At 45.3% G+C, this 12,064-nt stretch overlaps 1 protein-coding gene across 1 annotated transcript in view; it reads right to left on the bottom strand.

Annotated features, from left to right (window-relative positions):
* Positions 1 to 1,606: 1,606 nt before the first annotated feature.
* The window catches only part of adcy1a (adenylate cyclase 1a), a gene marked incomplete at both ends in the record, with an annotated part of 19,818 nt that continues 9,360 nt past the window's right edge, over positions 1,607 to 12,064 (bottom strand). The window contains 16 exons of the mRNA XM_083671603.1: positions 1,607 to 1,933; positions 2,198 to 2,322; positions 2,939 to 3,053; positions 3,481 to 3,579; positions 3,759 to 3,905; positions 4,603 to 4,719; positions 5,184 to 5,310; positions 5,446 to 5,714; positions 6,354 to 6,443; positions 6,713 to 6,797; positions 7,425 to 7,522; positions 8,031 to 8,225; positions 10,457 to 10,612; positions 10,823 to 10,964; positions 11,315 to 11,473; positions 11,900 to 12,027. Coding sequence (XP_083527729.1) covers positions 1,607 to 1,933; positions 2,198 to 2,322; positions 2,939 to 3,053; positions 3,481 to 3,579; positions 3,759 to 3,905; positions 4,603 to 4,719; positions 5,184 to 5,310; positions 5,446 to 5,714; positions 6,354 to 6,443; positions 6,713 to 6,797; positions 7,425 to 7,522; positions 8,031 to 8,225; positions 10,457 to 10,612; positions 10,823 to 10,964; positions 11,315 to 11,473; positions 11,900 to 12,027 — 2,379 coding nt within the window. The remainder of the gene's footprint in view (positions 1,934 to 2,197; positions 2,323 to 2,938; positions 3,054 to 3,480; positions 3,580 to 3,758; positions 3,906 to 4,602; positions 4,720 to 5,183; positions 5,311 to 5,445; positions 5,715 to 6,353; positions 6,444 to 6,712; positions 6,798 to 7,424; positions 7,523 to 8,030; positions 8,226 to 10,456; positions 10,613 to 10,822; positions 10,965 to 11,314; positions 11,474 to 11,899; positions 12,028 to 12,064) is intronic.

Below are 12,064 nucleotides of genomic sequence, written 5' to 3'. Positions count from 1 at the left end.
CCCTTAGCGCATGCATGGGGACCGGATCAGAGAGTGGGTTAGTGTGTGTTTGTTGCTTTGTCTGTGTTGATGCACCGTCACCTCATGCACACCAGACCCAAAGCTACGGTGGGCCATAAGGGACATGGGGTGTCTCAGCATGAATCTTTTGGATGTGGAATATGGAAGTAGGACGGTGAGAACTGTACTCCCCTCCATCCATCTAAACCGCATGTGTCAATAAAGTTTAGATAGAATAGAAATGATACACCAAGAACATGATCTTTCTGTTACAGAAAATATCACTTACTGAACAGGCAGGCAGAAACTGCAGATCTTAAAATGCCATGGAATTGGAACCACACCCAACACACACACCAAAAAAAAACGTTCTTTGTCATGCTTTAGTTGCACAGAAATACAGAATTGTTTTAATCGCTATGCATGCTCTTACAATTAACAGCACTATCAGATCAGGACGGGCGGACCCAGCCGACACTACTGCATGCAGGGATTGTTATGCCGAGTAACACAAGCAGCTTTATTGCTACACTTTAACTGGAATCAAGGAAGAATCTGGAAGTCAAGCATCAATCAGAAACACACACAGCAAACATGACTCGAATGCAGCAGTGGCGTCATGCACCAAATGTTACAATACTGAGCTGGCACTGGCGGCCATGTTGAGTGTATCACCAACTTTACCGTATAGAGGATCTGAATCATCTAAAGCTATGGTGAACATGAGGGGGCATGTGCTACAGTGGCTCACGGCATCACTGAGCCACACATGATACAAGGCAATGCCCCATTTCCATGATATTAGTTGCCATCCTTAATGACATACACTGTATGTACAGTATGTCATTAAGTAGAAGTAGACACCGAGCTAAATCAAATGAATACATTTCTAGGATAAAAGTGACACCTTTGTCGCTAACTGTCGCTAACTAATTGACCTGGATTAAATCAAAAAGAACAAAAAAAATCAAAAAGGCAATATAATACTTAAAGTGAACTCAGTCTGAGAAGTCGTCGCTAAGGCAACCACACTGATTTGGCTATAGCGAGGGGATAAGGGTCAGCTGGAGGTAACGTGAGAAAATGTTGTGACATTGTGCGTCATAGTACTCTATGTTGATTTTGTTCATCATGGTCATTACGGGATCAGGTAGGGGAATCTGCCCTGAAAACATTGAAACACCCTTGGCCTCAGATTGGGATGGGATCAAGGTGGCTACAGTGCTCGGATGACGTTGACACCCTCTTGTATGAATGTGTTTGAGCATGCAGAGCCCAAATCGAGTGGGAGAGAGCCCAGTCAGGGTGTGTGAGTCCTCCAGAATCTCAGTGGTCCATACAGACCAGTACTGAGATCTCTCCCCCTCTCCTCCCACAGACTGGAGAGCTTTACTATAGAACATTCTCTCTGAGGAGAATATAGGGTTGGGCTGACAGTTCCTCAGTCCTCTTTCTTTTACTCTCTCATCCCTCTCTCAATCCTCTATTTCAGTCCCTTTCTTGTCCCTACTGGCTGCATTCTGCAGTATCTCTCAATCTCCATCTCCACTCTTTCTTTCTTTGTAGAGGGTTCCGTGGTCACCATGGAGACAAGTATCTGTGTCACTCACACCTCCATTGCCGTGGGGACAGACACAGAAGGTAGGTAGAGGATGGTGGAGTTGGCAGAGGTGGTTGCTGTGACCAGGCCATGGCAGTGGTTCCTGACCGTGGCATAGGTGGTCATGGTCGGGGCGGGGCTCAGTCTGGTGCAGACGTTGGGCCGGGTTAGTGGGCTCGGCCGGCGCTCGAGGTTCCTGGGTTGAGTCTGTGACCCCCTGCTCCGCCCCTCCAGGAAATAAGTGAGCATCTGACCTTTGCCCTTGACGCTGACCTTGCCACGGCATACAAAGTCGTAGTAATCCACGATGATGCGATGCACGTCCTCTGTCACCTGGGGGCGCAAAATAACTTAAAGGAGCCGCACTGTCCAAACTGCTGTCACACTGAGGGACGGTCATCATACTTTTCACAATTTCAGTCTTACTTCAACCTCATATTGCAAATACAGTACTATATTAACACTGGAAAATCAGGGTTTAGACTACATGGCCCCTTTAAGATCACACAAGATTAACAAGCATTGGACACCTACATAGTATGCATGTGAGTATGTGTACAGTGTGTGAGTGTACAGTATAAGTTTGTGGTACTGTACCTGTATCTTGCCCTGTACTCCAGTACTGTCCATCCGACTGGCCACGTTTACTGTGTTTCCCCAGATATCATACTGTGGCCTCCTGGCTCCAATCACTCCTGCCACCACTGGTCCCACGTTAATACCTAAAGGTACATACACACGTCACCTGTCATCACCATACAAACATACTGTACATATACACTATACACATAGAGGCTATAAAGAATGAAGACTACACTTCCTCTATTTTAGGGGTGACTGGGCTAACACACGGGTTCACACAAGTATACTAAATTGTGTTTGTGCAGACACAGACACAGACCCAGACCCAGACACAGACACAGACACATACAAACACACACACACACACACACACACAAACACACACACACACACACACACACACACACACACACACACACACAAACATACACACACATACAAACCCCTCAGACAGGATGGCACTGTGTACATCAGGGTCTGCAGTGACTAAACAAGTTCCCCTCTTGCATGTTCCTCACAGGATACTTAACACAATAGAGCACATAGTCTCAGGTCTCTCTGTGACGTGCTTCCTGTAGGAATGCTCTTTCTATGATGCGTTTCCTGTCAAACAGCCTTACCAAGCGTATATACAGTAGTGCTGACAGACAGCTGGTTAGTGCCCGGTGTCAAGGGTCAGAACCTCATAAAATTATGCTCAGAACAAAATTGGTGTGTGTGTGTGTGTGTGTGTGTGTGTGTGTGTGTTTCACTCACCCACTCTCAAGACAAAGTCGTTGTATGACTGGTAGTTAATGGCATCTAGGACATCAAACATCTCAATGGCGAAATCGGACACAGTACATAAGTGTGAGGAGATGGACTTCTTAGCCTTTGAGTTAGAAAACAACAAAAGATGACTGAGAAAAAAATGACTGTTCTCTTTCACAGATGTTGCAAATTCTTTCAAATTACGCTGGATTGCAGGATGTTATCTAACACAACCCATACCATAACTTCCTTTAAGTTATGTAAGCCTTCTAGCTGTAAGGTTTGCATTAAGTGCATAAGTTGCAAAAAGGCTGTTTTGTTTGACAGCCTTACAGGATTTAAAGAAACTTGGCCAGATATGCTGACGCGACAGTGGCTGCTAATCCCTCTCTCACTGTATTCATAAAGGATTTGTAGCCTGAAACGTCAATGCATACAAATATCAACGTCCAGAGAAAGTCTCCGAGGTGGCTTGGACTTGGTCTCAGTAGTTGTCTGTATGGAGGTCATAAGAAGTGTCAGACACATTTGAGCTACTCTAAGTGTACCTTGGAGCCAGTGGTCGGCACCAGGCCTACAGCAGCCATGTAAGTGCTGCCGATGGTCTTGATCTTCTCTATGTCCCTGTAGCACTCTTTATCCATCAGCTGCAGACAGGGGGGGAGAGAGGATATATACAATACAATACAATACAATATATACAATACACGATATATAAAGATATAGGCATAGATAGGTGTGACAAGTAGGCTTTGCAAACAACAGACATATGTTGAACATCTCATCAAACACCCTTCCCAGGTCTAAATCTTCTCTCTACACTCACCTCATCAAAGTCTGCGATGATCTCGTTAAGCAGTCTCAGACACTCCACCCCCATGTTGTTCCCATCCAGCTCTATGTAGAAGTCATTAAAGTTGGCGATGGAGGCAAACAACACTCCTACCTGAGCATATGACTGGTAGTACAGGTCCTAGAACAGTGGTAGACAGGAAAGTCTATTAGGCTAAGTTATATAGAGTTGTTACACAGATCCTAGAGCAGTGCAGAGGCGGGACAGTTGTTACATTGGGCCAACAATACAGTTTCTAATACAGAGGTAAGTGAGGTAACTTTCCTGCATGTTTCTGAAATCAACAACCATATTGATCCAGTACAATACTATGTTCATGAAGTAACAAGGAATAATATTAGTAGCCATTCTGCATTCCAGGTTAAAGGTAACCAATGTGCCGGAAAGACACTTCCTGTGTCTACTGTTTACCAAACAAGCTTGTCCTCGTGAGAGGATACAAATTTCCTGGTTCGGAAGCCAGGGATGTTTGATTTCATCACTTCCTCAGAGGGGGGAGGGGACTGGGAGAGGAACAGACATCAGTGGCAGGGGATTTTCCTCAATCACTGGGAACAGCAACAGCAACACAAACACAACCTAAACATCCCACCTCAACCCAAACACAACCTACATATCCCACCTCAACGCAAACACAACCTAAACACAACTTAAACATCCCACCTCAAACCAAATACAACCTACATATCCAACCTCAATGCAAACACAACCTAAATATCCCACCTCAACCAAAACACAACCTAAAAACAAGCATCATGAACCACATTCCTGCCCCACCCAAACCTGATTGGAACATGGTGCTGTCCTTCTGACTCACCATGTTTCTGGGGTTAGACATGAGGAAGTGCTGTGCCACGTGTGCAGGTAGAAGATTAAAAAGGATTCTCTTGTTGTCCAGCTTGACTTTCTCCATGTCATTTCTGTCCTCCTCTGCCTGCAAAAAACAAACAAACAAATAGATAGATAACAAAAAAGATATGCCACTAGATAGATAAAACAGCATAAACAGCAGTGGATATCCTGAACAGAGCAGAATGAAATTGGAATAACCCTATCTGCTTGTTTCTAGGAGGTCTGATTTCTGTTTCTACTTGTTTCTTCTGGAGGTCTGATTTAATTGATGAGTTGCTTGGTTACTATATTTCCTCTGTAATAGCTTGTCTTCATCACTAGAGGGAGATAATGGCTCATAATCATACGTTTATAATTTTCTCTCAGTCAAACACACACACACGCACGCACGCATGCACACACGCACGCACACATATACACACACACACACACACACACACATACATACACACATACACACATACACACACACACATACACACACACACACACACACACACACACACACACACACACACACACACACACACACACACACACACTGACCTGAGTGGCCCAGAGATAGTCCAGCCGTAGTTTCAGGTCCAGTTGTCTTGAATGCAGAGCCAGAGCCCCAGCGAAGAGCAGGACAGCCAACACAGGATCGTACCTCCGTGAGTCGAGAAAACCTCCTCTAAAGAACAACACACACACACACACACACACACACACACACACACACACACACACACACACACATAGACAGCTTTAAAACACACACCTTGGTGATACTTAGTCATAAAACATACCCTGCTCAATCCCTTCTTACCCCACTGCAAGGCGGTATCCGCTGGTCTCCATGACAGCGGTGTAGAGGGAGGAGAGGAGGAAGAGCATCACAATCTTGGGGAGTGAGGACAGACGGAGGTAGGGGACGATGGTGAGTGTTCCAGCCACACAGGACAGGAGTGCATACGCAACACTTGTACACATCCCTTCTGCCACTGTCCCATTCACTGCCCCGCCAACCGTATCCACGGAAACCATCTCCATGGAGCTGTTGGAGTTAGCTCCCCACACCCAGGGAATGCAGCTCACCTAGAGGGGTGAGGTGGGGGCAAGGTGGGTAGGGTAAAGGGGGGGAGTGGAAGTTAGAAGACAGGAGAGGATATGGAAGAAGAGGAGGCCTTGTACAGTAAGCCTCATGATTGAGCATGTCAGTTTCAAAGCAATGGGAATGAATAGTGGCAATGTCCGTAAATGCATATGTACACATTAAGATTACATTTTATTTACATTTATGGCATTTAGCAGACGCCTTTATCCAAAGCGACTTACAACAAATACATTTGTTTAAGTAAGTGAATCATCTATCCAACAGTCATCATAAGACAAAGTAATCAATGCTCACACCAGGGGCCATTGGCAGTCGTCATGCCAGAAGCCTTTTTAAAAAATATATATATATATATTATTAACAGGAGAGAACTTGTACAGGGGGGGTAGTGGGGTTGAAGAGGTCTTTAGGAGGGACTGTTAAGATGTAGTCTGAAGAGATGGGTTTTCAATCTACGGCGGAAGATCGGTAGTGACTCTGCAGTCCTGACAGTAGTGGGAAGCTCATTCCACCAGCGGGGTGCCAGGACAGTGAAAAGCCGAAAAGCCGTGCATCCACGTAGAGGCGGCGGTGCCAGGCGGGCAGCCCAGGTGGAAGAGCGTATAAATACATAGACTTACCACACATGCTTGAGTGACAGAGTAGGTCAGCAGGACCAGAATGACAAAGAGCGCCGTCCTGATCTGAATGGTGAGACAACCTGGAAAACACTACAGCAAGGGTGAGAGAGAGAGAGAGAGAGGGGGGAGAGAGAGACGGAGAGAGAGAGAGGGAGAGCAAGAGAAGAAGAGCAGTTGAAGTACCTGTTTGATCTCAACGATGTTTGAAATGCATTATTAGTAAATGGGTGGAATATAATAGCTGTTGTGGTCTATTTGAAAAGAGAATGAAGAGGGAGGGGGACAAATGAGCACTATAAAGGAGAACACTTCACTACCCAATCATTCAGGTAACGGAGAGACGTGTGCAGTCCCCCTACCTGAACACTGGTGATGTGCAGATACATCACACAGGCCACATGGAAGCACACACACAGCACCAGCAACATCAGGACCAGCAGTCCCCTACACAGAGAGAGAAAAATATGTTTTCACTGCTTTTTTCGCTTTATTCTACCTGTCCCAAACATTACATGACTGTACACCAACAGAGACAGTTTGAATAAGAAAAATGTGAGTGTGTGTGTGTGTGTGTGTGTTGGTGGGGGGGGGGGGTAGGTGTGTGTGTGTGTGTGTGTGTGTGTGTGTGTGTGTGTGTGTGTGTGTGTGTGTGTGTGTGTGTGTGTTGGGTGTGGGGGTGGGTAAGTAGGTGGGTGGGTGTGTGTGTGTGTGTGTGTGTGTATGTGTGTGGTGTGTGTGTGTGTGTGTGTGTGTGTGTGTGTGTGTGTGTGTGTGTGTGTGTATGTATGTGTGTGTGTGTGTGTGTGTGTGTGTGTGTGTGTGTGTGTGTGTGTGTGTGTATGTGTGTGTGTGTGTGTGTGTGTGTGTTGGGGGTGGGGGTGGGTAGGTGGGTGGGTGGGTGGGTGTGTGTGTGTGTGGTGTGTGTGTGTGCGTGTGTGTGTGTGTGTGTGTGTGTGTGTGTGTGCGTGTGTGTGTGTGCGTGTGCGTGTGTGTGTGTGTGTGTGTGTATGTGTGTGTGTGTGTGTGTGTGTGTGTGTGTGTGTGTGTGTGTGTGTATGTCTACGTACGTACTGTGGTATCATCAGAAGATAGATAAGGCCAAATAGTGTTGCGAGGACCAGAGAAAGAACCACTGCACCGATGAAGTGATCATCATACACCTGATAATACTGAGGAAAAATTAGAAAAAGAAAGACAAAGAGAGAGAGCATTGTTACATAATAGTTGAGTAAACAGCAAATGTCACAGAAGCGCACACACACACAAACACATACACACACACACACATACACACACACACACACACACACACACACATACACAAATTATGTGTCTTCTGCTCTCTATCTCTTTGTGTCCCCCTCCCACGCACACACATGAGAAAGATATTGTGTGTGTAGCTCAAACGCTCCCAAATCATTAGCAGCACCCCCTCCTGAGATGGTGGGTGGATTCCTTACACCAACACCAGAGACGATGTGCGTGGGAGAGAGGGAAAGAGAAGGGAGGGAGAGAGAGATACGCAGGAGCTACAGTAGAGGGAGTCACGAAGTGTGCCACTCCCATAGACAGAGAGAATGCATGGAGGATAAGGCCCGTTCACACTGTTTGTGTGTGTGTGTGTGTGTGTGTGTGTGTGTGTGTGTGTGTGTGTGTGTGTGTGTGTGTACTACTCACACTGTGCTCCCTCTCTCTGTTCCTGTAGGTCAGTGTGATGTAGTTGAGGTCTGTGGTCTCAGACTCGGTTTGGCGCGCCTCGATCAGCCTGCCGATGTACCGGTTGACCCGCGTCCCGGGGGACTGCTGAACGGCACCCGTCGAAAAGGACGTCCGGCAGCGCAGCTTCTCCGAGGCTGTCCGCAACGCACGTCTCTGTCAGGGACAAATCCCAACTTTAATCTGTTAGGGCTCAAATTCAGAAATATTCCGTAAGGAAGCATAACAAATGCAGTGGTATGAATACCATTCTGCAAGAACAATATATTCTTTATTAGGCATAATTGCCTAATAATGACACTATAAAGTAAGATTAGCCATTATAACAAAATTGTTTCACTATAGTCATCATGCAAGGGCTGCTGGTGGTATAGCCTTGTTATGACATAATGGTGACATAGTGCTGGTGCAAAGTCTTTTCTCATGGAATTCTGTCACTCAATCATATTAGGGTGTAACGTTAGAATTTTAGCTGGGGGGCAAGGGCAGTCTTCTCTCATACACACATAATGTAAAACCCTGCTCAATCAAACTGCTTTCTATCATAATTGGCGAAATGATATGATATTTGGGTGATATAAAATAAAAATGTAAAGGCCGGTGATAACTGACAAATCCTCTATTGACAGTTGAATTTCATTTTTATACTTTTTGACCTGTTATCTGTCAAACAACGGAGAGATGCATTCACAAACCTTGTCAACCACCAGTTCCTAGCTACGTCAACCAGCTAACAGAATATGGTTTGCAATATTTATGAGGTAAGGTTCTCAGTAATTGTAACTAGCTAAGTACTGTATCTACCAACATGACATGGAAATAAACATACTAGCTGGCCAAGTGGTTTGATATATCTCAACTATCGTAGCGGAGATTTGGCTAAAACTGGAGCAACCGTATGCTGACTGCATCCTGTCAGATCTCACTGCATAAACTTCCAGCTGATTCAGCCTCATGTGTCATTGATATGGTTGAATTTATGTGTAAAGAGGCAAATGTGTTACCGACCAATAGCATATGTGGATGTGGGAAATCTGTTCTGAGTGCCCTCAATCATATTACATAAGACAATAGTTGTTATATTTGATATAAACCACACAAAAACACAGCAATGCGTTTCTATCAAATTAAACGTTCACACAGTCTATTGTGACGCTTAAAGATAATAAGCTATAGTGTCAAAATTCAAGCATAGTATAATAATAAAGCATATAATGTCACAATATAATATTAGTTAGAAGCACATTTAGAAATCATAGCATAATGATTTAGTAATGCTAGCCCAAAGAGGGCTCTGTCAAAGGCTAGCTTGCTTAACGGTGTCATAATGTCACCTCATCATTATGTGATGGAGTCATAATACAGCAAAATAATGTCACAACGCTATCACTAGCAGTGTATACTGTAATTATGTCATAATGCTAGCACTCTGCAGGTCACTCGATCATAGCATAATGATTTCACAACACTAGCACTACCAGCAGCTCATTAATTTCAAAATTACTAGTACTCCTGGCATTATGACATTATTTTAAGTGCTACAATGTTAACACCATTTGTAGTGTCAGAAAGATTACAGCATGTTTAGAAGTCATAGCATAATGAGGTAATAATGTTAGCAACATAGTGTAGCCCAAGAGTGCTCTGTGGTAGCTGTGTCAGAGGCTAGCTTAATGGTGTCATAATGCTAGCATGAGCAGTTAGGAGGATTACAAGGTACAGTAGCATGAGGCTATTTCTGACGGATATGCAAAATGATGCCTCCACATCAGTAACAACAAACGGAGTCATCACTGAGTCACAGTGTTTAAAACACACACAGGCACACACACACACACATGCGCACACACGTCCACACACATGCACGTACACACACAGATGCACACGCACACGCACACACACATTCACTGTAATAGAGAACTATGTTTATTTGTTACATTTGATATATGCACAGATACTGTAGACAAGGAGACAAGTAGCTGTGACCGAAGCACCCTCTACTGTATGCCTACACTGGTGGGTTTAATGGAGTGATCCAGATTAGTGTGCTTGTGTGTGTGTGTTTATATGCGTGAGACTGAGTGTCAGATTAGGAAGACGAGCAGGATTTCACTCTATCAGCGTTGGACATAAAACCCACTAAATGGTTTTAGTACTCAGCCATGTTATTTTCCCGAAATATGAATAAACACATGCCACCCGCATCAACACATTCACACACACACCCAAATGACATACTCATCATCCTTTTTAAACACACACACCATTAAACCTCTCTCTCTCTTTCAAACACATACATACGCACGCACGCACACACACCCACCCACACTTGGCCATACACACACACACACACACACACACACACACACACACACACACACACACACCTTGTCGTCATCATCGCAGTTCATGACATTGGAGAAGGGGATCTCTGCTTTGAACATCTTCCTACAGTGCATGAGCTGCACCAGCAGGTAGCACACTGTCTTGAACTTCATCCTCTTGGCTGGCTTGATGTCTGACAGGATTAGCCCTGGGAAGATCTGAGGACACACATACAGGGGGAGGGGAGATCACACAGAGAGAGAGAGAGATCACACAACTGAAAAAAAGCTGTAAGGATAAATAGTGTTTCTAATTAAGATATCATATCATGTATTGAGGGTGAGGCTTAATAGGCTTAGAAATATAATTTCATCCAGGGAATGTCCAGGGAAATAGAAGCGCACCGAGTGCGTTTCGGTGTTTGTTACCTTGCGTCTGTGGGAAGGAACTATAAAGAAGGTCTCGATGTGGTGTTTCTGGAGGAAGGCGTGTCTCTCGTGACCACAACCTGGCTCCACCTCGTAGTCTCCATTCAGACACTCCAGAGTGGTTCGAGTGATGTGCACCTTACTGTGGGGGGAGAGAGGGGGAGAGAGGGGGAGAGAGATGAGAGGAGAGGAGAGAGGAAGAAAGAGAGGAAAGAGAAGAACAGGGATAATGACTACCATGTAATTCATGGGGATCTGTTTTTATCTCTTCCAGGGATGAGATTGATTTTTCAAGTCATTCATTCAATTTCAGTTAATCTAACCAAGCTAACTGGAAATTAACTGAAACCAGATCTTTAAAGCTTAGTTATTCAACCCCTCTAGATCAATGACTGCTGAAGTGGTAAGGGGTTAGGAAAGGGGCTAGGGATGAAAATGGAACCTGTGCATAGCTACAGGTATGTACTGTGAAGGTACTACAGTTGTACTTACCCTGGAAGTCCTCCGGCCTCCATGACATTAGCTAGTGTGACATCGTTAGACCAGACATCATACTGCCACTTCCTCAGGCCCAGGACTCCACACAGCACCCGGCCTGTGTGCAAACCCACACGCATGTTGAGATCCACCTCTGTTGCCTCCACCACCGACCTACAGGGGGCAGTAATGATATAACATACAGCTGATAATTAAAATCTTCTGCCGCTGTGCCTGGTATGGCTTTGAGGAGATAAAGCAGGACTTTCTCCAAAGCTTCTCCTCCCTCTTAAATCAGTATACAAAGCCTTCAGAGAACAGGGGGGGTGAGAGAGAAGGAGGGAGGGGAGGAGAGAGAGAGAAAGAGAGAGGGTGGTGAGAGGGAGAGCAAGCTCTGTCCATCAGGCTGAGCGAGGGATGTCACAGTGAGAAATGAGTGTATATGGCAGCACCTGTCCTGGGTGATAAGGAGCTCAAGCAGTGACATCCATCCGTTAGAAATAAGAGACAGAAAAACAACATGCTCTGGAGAATGAGCTCTCAGGCTGTGTGCGTGTGTGTGTGTGTGTGTGTGTGTGTGTGTGGTCAGTTGTCACTCACGTGATGGTGTCAATCATGTCCAGGCCCATCTCCACACAGCAGTGGGCGTGGTCAGCCTTAGGTTGGGTCAGACCAGACACGCAGTAGTAACAGTCTCCCAAGATCTTAATACGCCTGCAGTGGTTCTCCTGACAGACAGACAGAGAGAGAGAGAGAGAGAGAGAG

The sequence above is a fragment of the Argentina silus genome (genome assembly GCF_951799395.1).
Source record: "Argentina silus genome assembly, chromosome: 6".
NCBI classification, from domain to species: domain Eukaryota; kingdom Metazoa; phylum Chordata; class Actinopteri; order Argentiniformes; family Argentinidae; genus Argentina; species Argentina silus.
Note: the sequence above shows the minus strand (reverse complement) of the source record. Positions and strands in the feature narration are given on the sequence as shown.